The sequence below is a fragment of the Aspergillus heteromorphus genome (genome assembly GCF_003184545.1).
Source record: "Aspergillus heteromorphus CBS 117.55 chromosome Unknown BO70scaffold_16, whole genome shotgun sequence".
Classification (NCBI taxonomy): domain Eukaryota; kingdom Fungi; phylum Ascomycota; class Eurotiomycetes; order Eurotiales; family Aspergillaceae; genus Aspergillus; species Aspergillus heteromorphus.
Window position 1 is genome coordinate 557,613 of NW_020290421.1, and position 18,387 is coordinate 575,999.

The 18,387-nt window shown below is 53.5% G+C and overlaps 6 protein-coding genes across 6 annotated transcripts; 4 read left to right on the plus strand and 2 right to left on the minus strand.

The window, feature by feature from the left end:
* Nucleotides 1–709: 709 nt before the first annotated feature.
* Nucleotides 710–1,072, plus strand: BO70DRAFT_58580 (uncharacterized protein). The gene has a single exon (XM_025548560.1). It carries the CDS (start codon nucleotides 766–768, stop codon nucleotides 955–957), a length of 192 nt encoding a protein of 63 aa, XP_025398519.1. The 5' UTR covers nucleotides 710–765; the 3' UTR covers nucleotides 958–1,072.
* BO70DRAFT_338547 (uncharacterized protein) lies at nucleotides 794–2,272 on the minus strand. Its single transcript, XM_025541207.1, has 2 exons — nucleotides 1,186–2,272; nucleotides 794–1,117 (listed from the first exon to the last, which is right to left on the minus strand). The coding sequence occupies exon 1, from the start codon at nucleotides 2,080–2,082 to the stop codon at nucleotides 1,189–1,191; it is 894 nt and encodes a 297-aa protein (XP_025398520.1). The 5' UTR covers nucleotides 2,083–2,272; the 3' UTR covers nucleotides 794–1,117; nucleotides 1,186–1,188.
* Nucleotides 2,273–4,456: 2,184 nt separating this feature from the next.
* BO70DRAFT_338548 (alpha-1,2-mannosidase family protein) lies at nucleotides 4,457–7,382 on the minus strand (the record flags this gene model as incomplete). The annotated part of the gene is made up of 5 exons (XM_025541208.1): nucleotides 4,457–5,291; nucleotides 5,367–6,133; nucleotides 6,182–6,615; nucleotides 6,671–7,212; nucleotides 7,297–7,382. The coding sequence occupies 5 exons, from the start codon at nucleotides 7,380–7,382 to the stop codon at nucleotides 4,835–4,837; spliced, it is 2,286 nt and encodes a 761-aa protein (XP_025398521.1). The 3' UTR covers nucleotides 4,457–4,834.
* A 2,757-nt stretch (nucleotides 7,383–10,139) lies between these two features.
* Nucleotides 10,140–11,810, plus strand: BO70DRAFT_430088 (sugar porter family MFS transporter; the record flags this gene model as incomplete). The annotated part of the gene is made up of 3 exons (XM_025548125.1): nucleotides 10,140–10,209; nucleotides 10,267–11,405; nucleotides 11,457–11,810. The coding sequence occupies 3 exons, from the start codon at nucleotides 10,140–10,142 to the stop codon at nucleotides 11,808–11,810; spliced, it is 1,563 nt and encodes a 520-aa protein (XP_025398522.1).
* A 1,508-nt stretch (nucleotides 11,811–13,318) lies between these two features.
* BO70DRAFT_316867 (putative amidase) lies at nucleotides 13,319–15,343 on the plus strand (the record flags this gene model as incomplete). Its single annotated transcript, XM_025540361.1, has 5 exons — nucleotides 13,319–13,643; nucleotides 13,711–13,832; nucleotides 13,936–14,003; nucleotides 14,060–14,325; nucleotides 14,378–15,343. Coding segments are annotated over exons 1-5 (1,638 nt in total), but the record flags the coding sequence as incomplete, so codon positions are not given.
* A 319-nt stretch (nucleotides 15,344–15,662) lies between these two features.
* Nucleotides 15,663–17,266, plus strand: BO70DRAFT_293668 (sulfurtransferase uba4; the record flags this gene model as incomplete). Its single annotated transcript, XM_025539450.1, has 3 exons — nucleotides 15,663–15,897; nucleotides 15,976–16,189; nucleotides 16,261–17,266. The coding sequence occupies 3 exons, from the start codon at nucleotides 15,663–15,665 to the stop codon at nucleotides 17,264–17,266; spliced, it is 1,455 nt and encodes a 484-aa protein (XP_025398524.1).
* Between the last annotated feature and the right edge of the window lie 1,121 nt (nucleotides 17,267–18,387).

Below are 18,387 nucleotides of genomic sequence, written 5' to 3' on the forward strand. Positions count from 1 at the left end.
TATCGCCCGGTTGGTGGCTGCTCCATGCCTAGACCGTTTGCCTTTGATCATTTCAATGGAGCTCGACGGCCGGCGATTGACTCAGGTAGATTGGCGGAGGCCTACCGTGCACTCCTGATCGGGCCACCGGGTAGGAACGGGTAAAGGGTCTGTGATGACTGGCATATATCAGACAGGGCGAGCAGACTTGCATCTGGCTAGTAAGCAGGTGGTAATCAGTGACAATATTAACGAGCTCGCTCAACTCTCCATTATTAGTCAATTTGCATAGGCAAAACGCTAAGCAGTCTTAGCATGAAAGTGCCGAAAGAATCCCTGGGCTGTTTCCCTATGCCAGGTTCCCAACAGGAGGGTGGACCTTCAATCTGAAACGCCCGATGTCGAAGGCGGGACTGCTCCAGGGCCCATAGCACTGATCAGGGGATGGGGGATTGGCGCGGCTAAACACACATAATCAGTAATATTGCGCTCAATCTCAGCGCCCCAGTTGCCAGGCAGATGTTCGTGATGTTAATATGGACAATCCAGTTTGCATAGATTTTAATCTCAGCATCCGTGTGGTTGTTGGGGTGTTGCCTTGCCGGGCCGAAGATCGCTCATCGCATCTCATCTGATCCGCGGGAAAGCGCGGGAGACTTTCCCTCCCTGCTAATCATCCAGAAAGAATCCCCTTGTGTGTCCGCCCGGGACGGCGTCGTCTTGGGTCGGTCTCGCGCCCCGTAGTTCTGCCAATGTCCGCCCGCCGACACCGGGCGTTTCACTTCCATGGCACTTCGTCTGTCTCCTCATTCTACTATTTTAGGCACACCTGCTACGGTTTCGTGCGAACAAAACCACGTGGCTTGGGAACCCAACCCAACAACCAGAAACAACCATTTTAATCAACTCGTGGATTCAAGATTAAATCTATACCGTGGGGTTTTTCCCCATCAATTGCAACTGTGCAACACTGCTTGAGAGTACAGGACAAATAGAATAAATATACATGGGGGGTTCTCGTGGCTCTTCATGGCCGGCTCGCCAACCAGGCCGGCATCATCTCAGACCAGAGGCCATCCGGACCCGGTCTGAGGGACATCGCTGTAGAGTGCAGACACTGTGACTGACACTAGAGACCCTGAGTCCCGCAGTCGGTTAGCATCGTGGATCCCATAGCCGGAAACTAACAACAGGAGGAGAACTCACAATTTACAGGTTCTCACCGACAGTGTTGACAACAGTGCCCACGGAGGTACCGACACCGGGGAGACCGACACTGGCCACGAGGCTGGCAACGTTGGGAGACAGCTGGATGAGGAGGTAAGAGCCGTCCTGGCCTACAACAGTCAGGAGCTCCTCCACGGGGGTGGACAGGTCCTGGAGGAGGTCGCCAAGGTTGCCGGCGGTCTTGATGACCTCTCCGACGGAGGTACCGACACCGGGAAGACCGAGATTGGCAACGAGCGAGGCGACAGAGGGGCTAAGCTCGACGAGGAGAGTTTTGGCGTCAGGGCCGGTGACTTCGAGGATGTTCTTGACCTGAGGGGCAATATCCTGAACAATCTCGCCGTCGGCGGAACGCTTCAGGTTGGAGCCAACGGTGGCGAGCACAGAGCCCACGGGGACACCAACACCGGGGAGGCCAAGTCCGGAGACGAGACCGGTGACATCGGGGTCAAGCTGGATCAGAAGAGCGCCGCCGTCCTGGCCGACAACGGTGAGAAGACCGTCAACGGAGGGACCAAGATCCTTGACGAGATCGCCAACGGACGAGGCAGAGGCGATGACGGAACCGACTGAGGTTCCAACGCCGGGCAGACCAAGGCTGGCGAGGAGGCTGGCAACATTGGGGCTCAGCTGGATGAGAAGCTGCTTCGCGTCAGGTCCGGTGACAGTCAGGACCTGGTCGACGCTGTCACCAGCATCCTGGACGACGTGACCGCTGGCGGCGGGGCTGGCAACGGGGCTGGAAGCCTCGCTGCTGGAGGTGACGGAGCCAGAAGACACACTCTTGGTGACTCCAGTGAGGCTCGAGAGGATGCCAGCGGGGGCGGCGATGGCCGAGGTGGCCAGAGCAAGGGCAGTGATAAAGGAGGCCTTCATTTTGATGGTGTTTCGTGAAGAAAAGGTTGGAGTGAGGGTATTAAGATTATAATAAGGTAGGTATTGGTAAAGAATGACTGGCGTGGAAGCGTGAGAAGGAATGGATGATGCGCTGCTGGATGAAAAAGAGAAGAGTTGGAGGCGAAAGAAGTCGACTCTTATATACCATTGTTTCTCAGAGGATCATCGCTTTCCCCCATTCTTTTCAGGCTCTTGCGGCTGAGCAGCATAGCTACTAGCTAGCGGGTCGAAGTCTGTGATGTTCCTGCTCAGGAGAGTAAAGGTGTATCCTGAATGGAGTCAGTCACTGCTCAATTGTGGATACAGGCTACAGCTCGGAGATCAAAGACCAACTGCCCCTTCAGGATAGGCTAATTTCGAATGCCTTTCGTGATCATCAGGTACACCTCTGCGAATGACGATATGATCTTCATCGATTAGACTATCCCACAGGCAAACAGATTCCCCCTGCTACACGCATGGCAGTACCACGCAGGGTCACGATAGTGCTATGCAGTCCCTTGAAGCTGTCAAGTCGCAGGCTGACGCAGATGAACATCAACGGCAAGGTTTCTAAGCACATAATCGCGAACCTTGGTCTCTTAATCGGTAGCCACGTTGATCCGCTGATTGGCGTCGAGGGATCAAAAAGCCACCGGGGCATTTACCGCCACTGCCATTGTGATCTGCATGCTCATCTCACCACGCAGAGCTCCTTGGCTGCATATTTCGGATCAACGGGACCTAACCTACTATGACCCTTAGTATACAATCACTATTGACATGTGTTCAGACTACGGGACCACCAGACACGAGCTCGACATGGCGGATACTGTGGGGATTCGATGCTTTGGCTTGGAAGACCACAGGATTTTAGGACAAGTCCCTGGCGATCGTCACCCATCTAGGCTCTAGAAGGACATCGCCACCAGAAGAGCCGTTCAAGTCAACAAGCCCTCCGTTTGTGGCTGAAGCTGCTAGCCTGCCAGCCATCGTTGATTCGTTATCTGCGTCTGCGCCTATGCAGCGACGACGATACACACATGCTACCTCAAAGCCTATCTTCCTTCGATCATAACGGCCATGCATGCATGATGCAAGGCAGTGGTGGCAGGCCAACCGTCCAACGATGCGTCTTCGATGTCAGGGGCGTTTCCGATTAGTATGCACACAGCACTCCGTACACAAAACCCGCAGCAACGCATCCCAACCGGAAATAGTAGTTCCCCAAGTATTGGTCCCTACGCTATCCCCCAAAGCGCCGCACATAGCATCAAATGAAGAGGGGCTGGAAATGTGGAATCCATGGGATACAGCTGCATTAAGCTCGACGTCTCTGCCTTTGCGGCACCCGCAACCTCTCTGTGAGCCACTCAGGAATTGCCCACTTTGTAAAATGACTTGAGCGCACTACGAGCTGAGTTCTCCGCGGTCCCCACCCGGCAATTGCAGCTTTCTCCTCAAAGCCGCACCACCGAACCGAGTCCTGTATGTCCGCCACAGATGCCGCGCGCGATAAACTTTGCTAGCGGGTCGATTCTATCGAGATTTGAGTTCGTCTTCCGCTGCATGGACATCGGAAACGGATTTCATTTGCAAGGATTGCCGATTCACGCGAGAGAGAGACGTGCTGGGTGGGCGGATTCGCTCGTCTTGTATATGCGCATGGCAGCAAGGGTGGGGTGGGATGACGATCGTAGGTAAGTAGGTAGGTAGGTACCCCAAGAGACTCAAAAGCAGTATCTGCACAGAACATCTTTGAAATTCAGGTGGCTTGCAGATGCAGTGTGAAAGGATTGCATGAAAGAAGGATTCTCGTGGATGGGTAGAGTAGGCAAGTAATCCGATGTCGTCCATATTCAGGGGATCAGGAGCTTGTTTTTCTTCCCCGGAAGTAGAAGATACGGCAGTTCCTATAGTTCCGTTCCTGCCTTACCCACCACCACCACGTTTAAACCTAACCGACCCTTTGCCACCCGACGGGGGAAACAATCGATGGATGGATCATTCAACTCTTTGCCGTGATCAACAGGCTCAGTGTCGAGTCGTCTAACTGCTACCAGGTACGGAATACTGTGGAGATCAAAGTGGACGATCACTGCTTTTACGGCAGGGTCCTGACCTGAGCAATACGGAATACACGGCAGTGACAAGGAACCATACGCCGGATACTTCCGTGTTAGTGGCGGGGCGGCGTAAGGAGGAGGTACCGGTAGAAACGACTATTGTATGGATACTGTATAATCGGGTATCAGTTACCGTTTGCTCTGCCCGGATGGGGACTAGCGGGGACCCTGGTACTGTCCGTCAACACTCATCCACTCTCTGAAGCACGAAAGCCTCTCGCTTCTTCCGCCGTCCCCCGGAGGGACCAGCGGCGTTGAAATGATGATCATCGGGATCTTCGATATTAAGTTGATGCTATCGTCGATGACATTCTCTTTCGGCTTCTAGTCGTCTTTAGCTGTTCCTCTTGTCTGGATGCAGCAAATGCCATCCATCCTACGAATATACCGTGCGCTGTCTCTGGTGCTCGCTGTTGGTATACTAGTCAGCTCGTCCTCATATCCACCTTTCAGCTACGGTGGTGTCTGTCGGGCTGACGGAAACTCTCTCCCTGTCGAACTTATTCGTACGGAGGTAAGGAGTGCTAGTGAATCGAGCCGGGGTGAGAGTATTTCCACTGTGGGATATTAACAGCGCTAACGATGTACATTTGAAAAAGAAGCATACGCTCAAGGGCGGATATAATCTACGAGGCTGGACTAGGTGGTACCTCTCCAGTGAACCAGCCACTCGCACTCTCTCCTAGCTCGAACTCCAGCGTCCCTCCTCGGACGAAGATGTCGTCCCATGTGAGCCAGTTCTTCTTCCAGTCTTTGCCATTCACTCGAAGGCTCTGCACATAGATGTCTCCTCCTCCGTTTCCGTCGCCGCCTTTGGAGGTGACATTCAAGTGCTTACCGTCCCCGAGGTCGATGGTAAGAGAGTCAAACCAGGGAGAGTGAATTAGAAACGTCGTTTGTCCCGTGACCGGGTACAGACCGATCATGTTCCATAGGAGCCATGTCTGCATTGCTCCGGCGTCGCTATTTCCGGGCAGACCGGATACTCCCACGCCGTAATACGATTTGGCAATGTTGCGCGATTGCGAGACCGACAGGTCTTGACGGTTGATGTAGTGATACAGGTACGGGATGTTGAACATGCTAAATCACACCTGGTTAGCCGAACTTTCTTGGAATGTCTAATTTCGGTGAAAGGGAAGTCTAGGTCACACGTACGGCTCGTTGGTCGGATCAAAGATGATTCCACTGGACCCGCTGGCTCCCTCGGTGAACATCGTGTTGAGCCGGTCAAGAACGGTCTCGTCTCCGCCCATCGCCTCGATGATCTTTTTCATGTCGTGAATGCTCGCCCACGAATAGGCCCATGAGCTGGCTTCGTAATAAGGGTCCCCCCAGTAACCGCTGTCGTTCAGGGGGTCGGTCTCAATGAAGCCCGACTCGTTGCGAGGAACGACAAAGCCGGAGAACCCTAGAGAGGTCTGGTTGGCGTTCCAATGGTTTCGCCAGTTCCTTGAACGATTCAGGTACTTTGTTGCGTCGTCTTCTTTCTTGAGTCCCGATGCCACCTGATACAGCCCAAAGTCATTGCATGAATATTCCACCGCTCGCGTGACAGCTCGGCTGAATCGAGGTGTGATGTAGCCCAAGCTCAACCAGTCTGGCAGTGCCCCTCTTCCTTCTTTCGTCGAAGAGTCGGGGGCCATCGGGTCGACTGGATAATTGGGCGGTGTCACCTCTGCATCTTTGAGCATGGCTTTGTAGCCATCCTCCCAGTTCACGGCACCACGCACGCCTTTCACATATGCATCTGCCAGGATATTGTCTGCATTCGAACCACCCTGAGTGCGTCCGTTGTAATTGGAAGATCGCGCATCGGGCATGTAGCCCTCGAATCGCCAAATGTCGATGAGAGAGCGAATCTGCTCTTCATAAGCGACAGGCTGCAGAACTTGCATGAGGGCAGTAGAGCAGCGGAAGAGATCCTGCAAACAATGAGTGACGTGAGCTCTTCATTCAGGGAGGCTACTCACCCAGTAAGTAAAGATGTCCTGGTAGTATGGCTCCGAAGATGTCCAACTTGGGTTCTCCCCGGTTTGATTTGTGGGGATCAGATGCATGAAGTAGAGAGAAGTATAGAGCAGTTCGAGAGTCGTCTCGTTCGTGTTACTGGTGGTGACCTTCGACAAGACTTCGGAGTCCCACTCGGACTGAGCATCTGCCACAACTGACTGAAACTTTGTGTCTTCCGGTATCTCGTTCTCGACATTTTGGCAGGCTTTCTCCGTGGACAGCCACGAGATTCCGACGCGAGAGATTACTGTGGTGTCCTTGAAGGTAAACACAGCTCCAACTCGCGTTGAGCCCGATGAAGAAGATGCATGACCACTGCTCTGCTGGACGCTGCCCTTCGCATCGGTTCCGGAATATGTTTTATTGCTGATGGGAGCTTCATCGAAGTGACCACCTGACAAACTAATCAGTCTTGTCATCAAGCTTCTCGAAAGGGTGCAAAGGCTTACAGAAATAAATCGACCAATCGGGCGAACGGTTCCAACCGTTGTCATACACGCCATGGCCCTCATAGTGCCCGTCGTGGAAAATGGTGATGTTACCACCTTTGTAATGTTGACTGAGGCCTTGCCCTCTATAGGAGGGTAGGACGTGTGAGACGTCGACCAGGATATTGCCCGTTGTGTCCTTGGGGAAGGTATATTGATAAATTCCGGCATGGGCAGATGCACTCAGCTCCACAAGCGTTCCTTCACTTGTCTTCGCTTTGTAATATCCCACAGAAGCCTCATCTGCGCCTGACCGGCCGATGGTTATGTTAGAGAGCGGGTTACTGACATCTCCGACTAGAGGCAGCTGGGAAACTGTCCCGTACTTCGGGGCTCCGCCAGTGCCCTGTTCATGCATCATACTGAACCCCGAGAAATTGCCATTGGACAAGTACCCCGAATAGGAATCTGTCCCGGAGACATAGAGATCGGGTCCAAGCTTGACAATCCCGAAGGGACGAGCAACCCCGGGGAAGTCATTCCCACCACTTTGCGTTCCCAGGCTTTAGAGCATGGTTAGATTCGCGGCAGTTCCTGGTTCAACGAGAGGGTCGAATAAAAACATGGGTCCTCGACTCGCGACTCACAATAAATTTACGTGCGAGGTCAAGTTTGCAGCACGGACGGCTGGCTCGAGCAAACTTAAGACCAACATGGTATACCAACGCCCCATGGCGAACGACCGTGCAATGAAAGTCGAACAGTAGAAAGCAGTCAGGTCTACTCTCCAGTGGAGATCTAAGGATATTTATTCCACGAGAGAGTGGATGCGACAAATAGCAGCATACAATGACGTTTTCCCGTTGCCATCAAGCTCAAGTTACAGATTTCCAAAAACGAGAACAAGATCCAGCTCGAGCGGGGATCCAGATTAAGTCTGCGATAATGAATGGACAGGCGAAAGAGTGAATCGCCTCTAGTGGTAAATAGTTAGTCCACTGAACGCATGCGCAGCCAGCACATGCTGTGATCACCGGTGGTGTGAAGGGCTCTCTGGTCCCGATGGCCGGCGAGTGGTGGACGAGAAAAGTAGGGATGGATGCATCTTGGATATGCACATCCATGGTCTGCAGCTGGATCCCTAAAAGGGGATCCGTGTGTCCCATCACATGCGGAACCGCAATTCGAGCTTTGAGTCCACATTATTGATCCTAGATAGGGAGCACAGGGTCCGGCGACAGTGCTTGTTACACAACGGCATACCGGCCGTTGTCGGTATGCCTCCTTAAGGGATACAGGGGACACAAGGAGAAAGAAGCTTCGAGTCATCATGATTTGGTATCGACTCTCATATCAGATCCGACTGATATCCGAGAACAAGATTCTGCGAGGAAGCGAGGAAGCGAGGGGGCTAGGGAGCATGTCCAAATGATGCCGCACCCTGACAGCCAGTCATGAGCCCGGATAGGGCACATGCCCCCATAGTCATTCTTCAATGAATCGCTCGACTGACCCACCATGGGGATCACCGGCTGCATTCTTCTCTGGCGAGGCTAAAGCGACATCATAGCGCTTCTCCCTACCAACTGACCAAGGTCTCAAAGTGAAGATCACCCGTACCTGGCTGAAGATGAACTCGCAAATATCGAGCAGATCATTTCAGCCAATGATCCACCCACATGCCGACGCGGGTCAATCCGGTTCAGGGGCACCGGGGCAGCGACCTGATTGGCTGCGGCAGCTCAGGGTCACGGGCGACTGGCTTATGTAATGACAGCCAGTAACTTAAGTACGGCGAGGCAGAGAACCCAACTGGGAGGCCGAAATGATTCACTATAAGGCCGTCCTTCGGACCACTCGAGTCTAGAAGTCAACGACTTGGGAGTCATCCTCTGGGGTCCTGAAGAAAACCTGTAAATGCTTGGTCATGCACTGGAAGAGCGGTGTGCCATTAGTTTGAGTTCATCTGCAATTCACGCTTCCCACTAACATATATATGTAGGGCGCCTCGAAACGAGGAACCTGGCAAATGATACAATCACAACCGCTTCGGGTACATGCATAGCAAATACTCAGTCAGAACTTTAGCCAGCTCGCGAACTGCTGTTCAACATGAGAATGTGTCCAGAGAATCCCCGAGGAAGGGAAATAAATCGATCACAATTCTTCCACAATTACTATTGTGTTCATACAGCTGAACATCGATGCCGAAGGCCCAAGACGGCAGAAACGGGCTGAACGCCTGCATAAGCCACAGCATCTCGGGATGGGGACGCGTCTCAACAACTCCACGTCTCGTGCTGATTGATCCGCTGAGCCGCTCTCTGGGCTACGCGTATTCCGACGGAATAATGATGAACCCATGCCTCCATTGCAAAGAGAAATGCCGAAGATTCGGACGGATGAGCCGACGGTAGCCTGCTACATGGCGCTCTAAGGGAAGCCACCCGATGTATAGGCGCTTAGCAACATGGATTCGAAATCATTTCCGGAAAGCGTCGGACTCCCTTCAATGACAGGATGGCATCGGTGACGTGGGTGGTGCTTGGGTGAATCAAACACTCATTAAAGGTGGGTATTGCTCACCTCGATCATCGAGATAATGACCACCGGCGTGCCACTTGGTGACTGTCCTAGCCGATAGCTACCTAGCTATGGTCTTCGCTCCGTGCTATCATGCAAGGAAAGTCTTTACCGCAGCGTTCTTTAAGACTAGTCATCTATTGACAGTGACGGAGCCGGGTAATGGATTCCGTCGCTCGTTGCCCCGGATGCATATTTCGGGTTGTATGTCCACGATTAGCAGGGAGTGAACCCAATTAGAAAGCAAGGATAAGACAGTCCATGCACCTACTCACCGACACTGCGTCAGTTGGCTTGGATACTTCAGCCAAGGACCATTCATCCTCTTACCCCTCTCTGGTATGATGGATGGAGCGGCGGCAATATCGTCACGGTGGATCAATAATGGACCGCCCGCTATGCAGCAATGACTGCTTGCCCCCATGGCATGATAGTCGGAGGATATTACTGCCATGACCACCATTGCTACCCCGAGCTGCCAGTAGCAGGAGGGCCGGTCCCTAGCGTGGTGTTGCAGCGCTCTTCAGTGGACGGAAAAACCCACCCATCACCTCCGCACAATTTCTCCGGATGTATCCACCGCGGGTCTCCAACTCATTCCCATCCCCCGGAATTGCTCGATCAAGAACAACGTGCGGGGAGAGTTGGGGTCGGTCCTGCGGGTGTGCGGATATCGTCCTCGCCAATACCCGGGGTTCTTCCCCCATGGCCTATCGCATGTTTGCTTGGCTCAGCTGGATGGTCTCTCGTATATGGATCACCCTCTCGAGTGGAGATGGGAGCGATCATGATAAATATCACCAGGAACTCCGGGGGTGGGCTTCTCTTGGTCCAATGCTCTAGGAATGCCCTGTGCTGCTAGGACCTATCCCCTAGTGCCTAACAGTTCCTGGACACTTCTCCCACCATGGGTCTCTTCAAAAACTACCGTGTTTACATCCTCACGGCGGTGGCCTATTCAGGCTCCCTGCTCTTCGGTATGCTTTCTTTTAGGTCAGAATAGGTTCTGGGAGCTAATTTATGATGTCCGACAGGATATGACACGGGTGTGATGGGCAGTGTCCTTTCACTGACCAGCTTCAAGGAAGATTTCGGACTCCCGACTGGCTCTTCCGGGTTTGCATCGTCCAAGAACGCCGACATATCGTCCAATGTCGTATCTCTGCTTACCGCGGGCTGCTTCTTCGGCGCCATCTTCGCTGCTCCCCTCAACGAGCGCATTGGACGACGCTACTCTCTTATGATCTTCTGCGCCATCTTTCTTGTGGGAGCGGCCATCCAAGTTGCCTCCCAGCATCACATTGGGCAGATTTACGGCGGACGTGTCATCGCCGGCCTAGGCATTGGAGGGATGTCCAGTATCACACCCGTCTTTGTGAGCGAAAACTGCCCCGCCAATATCCGTGGTCGGGTTGCCGGCATGTTCCAGGAGTTCCTGGTTATTGGAAGCACCTTTGCCTACTGGCTTGACTACGGCGTCTCCCTACACATCCCCACGAGCACAAAGCAATGGCGTATTCCTGTCGCCATCCAGCTGATCCCTGGCGGACTCATGCTCATTGGACTGTTCTTCCTGAAAGAGTCTCCCCGTTGGCTAACCGGCAAGGGCCGCCACGAAGAGGCGCTTCAGTCCCTGGCATACATCCGAAACGAGCCCGAAGACAGCGAAGCGATTCAGACAGAGATAGCTGAAATCCGAGCTGCCAGCGAAGAGGATGCCGCGGCCACTGAAGGGCTGACATTCAAGGAGCTCACACAACCAAGCAACCTCAAACGCTTTGGCTTCGCCTTCGTTCTCATGTTTTGGCAGCAATGGTCCGGCACGAATTCGATTGGGTACTACGCACCTGAGATCTTCGAAACCATCGGCCTTAGTGCCACCAACTCGTCTCTGTTTGCCACGGGTGTATACGGAACCGTCAAGGTCGTCGCGACGGCCATCTTCCTGTTTGTGGGTATCGACCGCTGGGGGCGCAAGCTCAGTCTGATCGGGGGCGCCCTCTGGATGGCCAGCATGATGTTCATCATTGGTGCGGTCTTGGCCACCAACCCCCCCGACACTAGCTCCGGGGGCGTCTCGCAGGCCTCCATCGCCATGGTCGTCATGATCTATCTTTACGTGATCGGCTACTCTGCATCCTGGGGGCCGACCCCATGGGTGTACGTGAGCGAGGTAAGAGTCTCCCTTTTGGTCCACACTTGCCCAAGCTGACGTCCACAACAGATCTTCCCCACGCGGCTACGTGCATACGGCGTCGGCCTCGCCGCCACCTCGCAGTGGCTGTGGAGTTTTCTCGTCACAGAAATCACCCCCAAGGCCGTCAACAAAATCGGCTGGCGCGTGTTCCTCATGTTCGGAATCTTCTGTGCCGCGATGAGTATTTTCGTCATCTTTTTTGCCAAAGAGACCAAGGGTCGCAGCCTGGAAGACATGGATGCTCTGTTCGGCGCTGTCGACGAGAACGACCGCCGCGATGCCGTGAAACACTCGGTGCACAAACGCGGCTCGACGCACATCGAGGACCTGGACACGGAGGCCGAGCGCGTTCGCGTCCGCAACGAAACTGACAAGGTCTAGCTGGGCTAGACCAACATCGAATTGAGATCGAGATCGAGATCAAACCACCCAACCACCCAACCATACATGTATGAAGAAATGATTTTCAACGGGATACCGCAGAAAGGGAAGGATTAGATTTCCACCTGCATACTTACAGTACATAGAACTTGCTACATAGACAGACGGGGGTTTCGCGGCTGCTCTGTTTGCTGCTTTGTTTGTTTGTGAATTATTTCCGGCTGGCCTGTGATGGATGCTGTGTGATATATGATATGTGATATGTGATATGCGGGATATGCAGGTCATGACTTTGCAGCTGCAGCTGCAGCTACAGCAGAGGGAACAGCCAAAACTACTGGATAGAGAGGGTGTCACTGCAGAGCAATATTATTTTTTTCTGACTGCATATTTACAGCAGTTTTCCTGACTGTATGTGTGTGTGTGTAACAGAAAGGCAGACTTCCTATCCGAATTAGACTAGAACTAGTATTAGTACATTTGCTCCAGACCTAGTGTATACTTAGATAGGAAGAACTTGTACCACCACCAAGCCCCAAAGTAATTTGCCAAGGCTACCTATCTATGTCCTGCCTACATCCAACTTCCCCTCTAGGTATCCATCCAAGGTACGGACGGATACAGGGTAAATATCATATCATATCATATCATATCTCTAACTACAGAAAACCATCCAAAATCACACAGTTACAACAGAAAGTGGAGGGGCCACAACCTCCCAGCCCTATTGAGATAGTAATCTCAATCAGATACCTACCTACCTACCTACCTACCTGGGTATCTCGATACCTGTGGTAAGTGGATGATGATTATGTCTCTGTCTACCGTACTGATCTCATTTCCACCCAATTTGCTTTTTTTTTTTTTTTCCACTTGCTTTTTTTTCTCCCCTTGGTGGGGTAGAGTAATAAGAAAGTACAGAATACGGAGTACTCCGTACATAAAAATCAATCACCCTTGCTATTTTTGGTATACCTATGGGCTGGAGTATATCAAACACGTGGAGATTACCTAGGCTGGGGGGGGGGGGGGGGAACTGCCGATTGTTATTGAGGGTTGGGCTATGTTACTTACTACCTCCTTTCAGTACTGGTCATAGGGCTGGACTGGGTAGGGTAGTGTAGTGTGTAGTGTGTAGTGTGTAGTGTGGTTCGGACTTGGATGTGACGGTGAAGTAATGGGGAGGTGATTGGTGGGCGTGAAGCTGGAGAGAGAAAGAGATGGAGAAAAATATGAGACTATTCACGTTTGATTCTGTTGCTTTGAATTTGAGGTGGGGTTGAGTTAGATATCATGTTTATTGGGTAGAGGGTGAGTGGGTTTTATTTGGGATCATCTGGGTGAGACATCGTCCTGGGTGGGTATGGTAAGGTCTTCATCTGCTGCTTCGCATCTTATTCTTGGTCTTTATCTATCATCTTTATCTTCTTCAACTTTAACCTCTTCTCCTTTCTAATTCTGACCCTCTACCTAATCCCGATTCTCATTACTCTTCTTCCTTCCCTTGCCTCCTCACCACATACCTCCTTGAAAACTGCAAACTGAAGCGCAGTTCCCCTCTACACCCTGCATATTCCGAACCTCAATCTCCAATTCAACCCTCAACCCCCAACAACGATGTCCATCTCCAACTGGAACATCTGGATCCTCGCAGCCCTCATCTACACCCAATTCTGGGCTGTGGGGGTTGCAGCCCCTGCTCTCGCTCTCGCTCCCGCTCCCGCTCACGCCAGATGGAACGACTGTCTGATTCCTCCCCTGGAGAACACGACCGCAGACGAGCTCGGAGGATTCCTCAAGGGCGAATGCTTCTACAGTGTGGATCTGGTGGATGTCTGTATCCCCTTTGTTTCCTTGTGCGGTGCAATGCGGTGTGGTGGATGCTAATCGCGACGCGCAGGCATATGACAACCGGCTTCAGGGCAATGATCCGGCGTTCACCACAGTCACGGAGATGAATCGCGATGCGATGAATATTGCGGCGCAGCTGGATGCGGAGAGACGGCAGAAGAAGGTCAGAGGGTATGTACATGTACACTGTATACTGTATACTGTATACTGTACTCTGTGCGGTCATTCTTGGTTGGTTGGTTGTTGATGCTAATGGAGATGGATGGGTGGGTAGTCCGCTTCATGGATTGCCGGTCTTGATCAAGGATATGATAGCTACGCGTGATGGTATGGGGACCTCGGGTATGTCTCTGGTAGTCTGTTTGGGGAGGGAGGTTGTGGCTGACGGGTGCTTCTAGCTGGGTCTTGGGCCTTGGTTGGAGCGAGGCCTTCTGCGGAGTCGACTGTTGCGGCGAAGCTCAGGGAAAACGGCCTGATCATCTTCGGGAAATCGAGCATGTCGGAATGGGCTAATTTTCGGTCTTTGAATTCCTCGAACGGGTGGTGTGGTATCACTATCCAGTCGTATGGAGGGTACTATCCCAGACAGGATCCGAGTGGGAGTTCCAGTGGGAGCGCTGTCGCGGTTGACATGTCGTACATCCTGTTTGCTCTGGGGACAGAGGTATGTAAGTTTCGGTTTTCTGCTGGAATAGGGCTGACTCAGGGATGTGCAGACAAGTGGGAGCATTGTGCTTCCGAGTGAGCGGAATAACATCGTCGGTATCAAACCGACCGTCGGCCTTGTTTCGCGGTATATGGTCATCCCCATCAGTGAGCGCCAGGATACAATCGGGCCCATGGCCAAGACGGTGAAAGATGCGGCGATGCTGTTGCAGGCCATTGCTGGTCCTGACCCCAAGGATAACTACACCACGGCCTCCCCGTTCGGTGACAATCTTCCGGATTATGCGGCGGCGTGCAAGACGTCTGGGCTGCACGGCAAGCGGATCGGTATCGCTCGAAATGTCATCGACAGCCTAGGGGCATCAGGTGCTCCGGTAGTCGCTGCCTTTGACGCGGCACTCTCTGTAATCAGCAACGCGGGCGCCACCATCATCGATAACACGAACTTCACAGCATACAGCGCCTTCCTTCAAAGCCAGGAGCCCACATACGTTGAGGCCGCCGACTTCACGTCAGGCATTGCAGGGTATCTAGCGAGCCTGGAAACCAACCCCCACGGCCTTCGCAATGTGGAGGATATCCGATCTTTCACCCAGCACAGCCCAGACGAAGAGTATCCGTCGCGCGACACCGGGGTCTGGGACCAGGTGATTGCCGCCGGAATCAACAACACATCGCCCGCGTTCTGGCCGCTGTACCAGAGGGCCCTCTACTTCGGCGAGGAGGGTGGCCTGCTGGGCGCACTCTCCCGGAACCAGTTGGACGCCATCATCCTTCCGACCCTCGTTGCGTCCGAGATCCCTGCGATTGTCGGCACGCCCATTATCACCGTCCCGCTGGGAGCGTATCCGGAGGGGACTCCGATCGAGCACAACGCGCGTGGGAATCTTGTCCAGAAAGCCCCTGGGATCCCCTTCGGTATCAGTTTCCTGGGTCCAAAGTGGAGTGAGGAGGCATTGATCGGGATGGCGTATGCGTTTGAGCAGCGCACTCGTGTTCGCTTTCAGCTGGGCCGGCAGGACTATTAGGTTCGGGGACGGGGTGGAGGTTCGAAGTCCGGCAATTCGCTAGATAATTCGGTTCCTGGTTTCTCGATTCGGACGAGACATAATAGCATATTCACGGTTGTGGTTCAACCGGTGACATGAATGGAAACAACAATGTAGGCCGAGGCCGTAGTTGTCGACGCGCGAAGGAACCCGGGGAGGTCTGTCCGTAACGGGCTTAGCGCCGTCGCCCGATAAGATGGCCGGAGAAAGTCTTCGGCGCGGGGAATCAAACAGTCAAACAGTCAAACAGTCAAACCAGTTCGACGCCACTGTTCGCTGCTTCACAATGGATGACCTCGAACAGACATGCGCGTCCCTGCGCGCGCAAATCGCCGCCACTGAGGCCCAGCTCGCGGGCCTGAAACGAGACCTGCAGATCGCAGAACAAGCCGCCGTCGCCCAGAAGACCCAGGACCCGAATCCGACCAACGATCGATCTCCTGCAAGGAAGTGGCCGCTGCTGGAGGACGAATACCGACGCTATGGGCGACAAATGATCGTGCCACAGCTGGGCATCCAAGGTTGGTGGACCACACGAATGCGCATAACCTATGAGCGAGGCTGGGTTCGCTGACCGACCGAGTTCTTACTCCAAACAGGCCAATTGAAGCTCCGATCGGCGAGGGTTCTCATTGTGGGAGCTGGTGGGCTTGGGTGCCCGGCAGCGTTATATCTCGCTGGCGCGGGCGTGGGCACTCTGGGCCTGGTGGACGGGGACACAGTGGAGTCGTCGAACCTGCATCGACAGGTGTTGCATAGGACGAAGAATGTCGGGAAGCTCAAGGTGGATAGTGCGATTGAGTATTTACAGGAGTGAGTATCTTGTTCGCAGGGGGGGATGTTTGGACGTGTTCGTGCAGTGCTGACTATGACTGCTACACCAGGCTGAACCCCCATTCGAAGTACATCGCCCACCGAGAACACCTCACCCCCCAAGCCGCCCCGGATATCTTCAACGACTACGATCTCGTCCTCGATTGTACCGATAACCCCGCGACTCGATACCTCATCTCCGATACCGCCGTTCTTCTAGGAAAACCGCTGGTGTCCGCGTCGGCCCTGCGCACGGAGGGCCAGCTGATGGTGTTGAACAACCCGCCTCGACCCATGGGCGACAAGACCGGAGGACCTTGCTACCGCTGCGTGTTCCCGAAGCCACCTCCAGCAAACACGGTTACGAGCTGCGCGGACGGCGGCATCATCGGCCCTGTGGTTGGGACAATGGGTGTCCTGCAGGCACTGGAAGCAATCAAGGTCATCACAGCGGAAGAGGCACCGGCGCCATCGCTGCACATCTTCTCCGCATACTCCTCGCCCTTGTTCCGGACCATCAAGCTGCGCTCCCGCCGTCCGAACTGCGCCGTGTGCTCCGCAGAGGCGACCGTAACGCTGGATACCGTGCGGTCGGGGTCAACCGACTACGTCTTCTTCTGTGGGACGGCAGACCCGGAAAACTTGCTCTCCGCAGAGGAACGGATCACGCCGCTGGAGTATCGCGCCAAACACCCCGAAGCCTCGGTTGAGCTGGACACGCGGGAGCCAACCATCATCGATGTGAGGGAAAAGGTCCAGTTCGATATCTGTAGCTTGGAGAATAGCATCAACATCCCGATGTCGACGATCCTGGCGTCGGCGAGAATGCCGACCGGGACTGCCGGCTCGGCAGATGGGTCGACGGCGCTGCCTCCCTGGGTGCCGTCGGATCTCGCCTCGTCGGAGGCTACCGATCCGGTGTACGTGGTGTGTCGACTGGGCAACGACTCGCAGATCGCAGTGAAGAAGCTGAAGGAGCTGGGGCTGGATCGCGACGGGCAGAGGGTCGTGGCGGACTTCCGCGGGGGGTTCCGGGCGTGGAAAGAACAGGTTGATCCTGAATGGCCGGAGTATTAGATTTGCGCCTGGTGGTGTATATGTATATAGGGGATGGGAGGATAGAGAAACCATGAGGAATGATATTATGATAGATGTTAGAGAGCGCCGATGAAACAAACTCCAAAGAGAAATGCAAGTCCAACAAAGCACGAGAAAGACAATTGATAATCTATCTAAAAAAATAAAAAGCAAATCCCCAGATGGGATTCGTACGCACGTCATCTTGATGCAAGACAAGGTGGAGAAATGGTCAGGCCATCGAATGCCGCTCGACTATTGGGGAGCTAACATAAAAGAACAAGTGTGCGAGGCGCTACTTATTCTACACACACCGGGAGAGCAATTGATCGCCCGGTACGAAGTAGTGGTGGAACATGTGTGATAGTACGAGACCAATTTGAAATTTGAATATTTATCTGTTTTTTATTCTAAATGAATTGGGGGTTTGTGGCTGAATGGAAATTTTACTCGATGGGGAGTGCATGCTGTGCTTGTCTCCACTCTTTACTACTATTTGTGTGACTGTGACGGTGTTGGTGTCTGTGTTTGGGGATATATATATTGGCCTCCGCACCAGACAGACAGACAATCATGATCAACTTGAAGAGAAGGGTTTCACAGTCTAGGGATGCTTCTCCAAGGGAATCAGACAGTTGAATATACAGTATTCCCCAAAGAAAGAGCTGTTGAACACTCATCTTCATAGCCTGTCCCCCCACCCCCCCCCCCCAAAGAAAATGCCTCCATCATGTTTCCAACTATCGATGATGATCAACCATGCAACCGGGTAGTTATCCCAGGCATCCCAGGCAGCCCCCCCTGACCCGAGAATCCGGGTAGAAGAACATCCATCCCTCAGCTGCATGATGTGATTGCCTGCTGGTGGGTCGGGTCAACCCATCGGCTTTGCGGCTTTACCAGGCAGTGTATCCCATCCCGTCCCGCCCTGACAACAAGCATGGAATCAATGATCCTTGATTCATGCGGAGAATGATTAATATTGTCAACAACAATGACATCCATCCATGGCACGGGGCCAACTTAAGTCGTGGCCTTGGTAGGGGCCCACTTGGGGAAAGTCGGGTGCCGATCGCCACTGACCTGCAACTTGCTTATCGGCCACCGACACGAGCGAAAGA

Bases quoted from the DNA above. Each gene is read 5' to 3' on its own strand.
- BO70DRAFT_58580 (XM_025548560.1), top strand. From the start codon at position 766: ATGGCACTTCGTCTGTCTCCTCATTCTACTATTTTAGGCACACCTGCT.
- BO70DRAFT_338547 (XM_025541207.1), bottom strand. From the start codon at position 2,082: ATGAAGGCCTCCTTTATCACTGCCCTTGCTCTGGCCACCTCGGCCATC.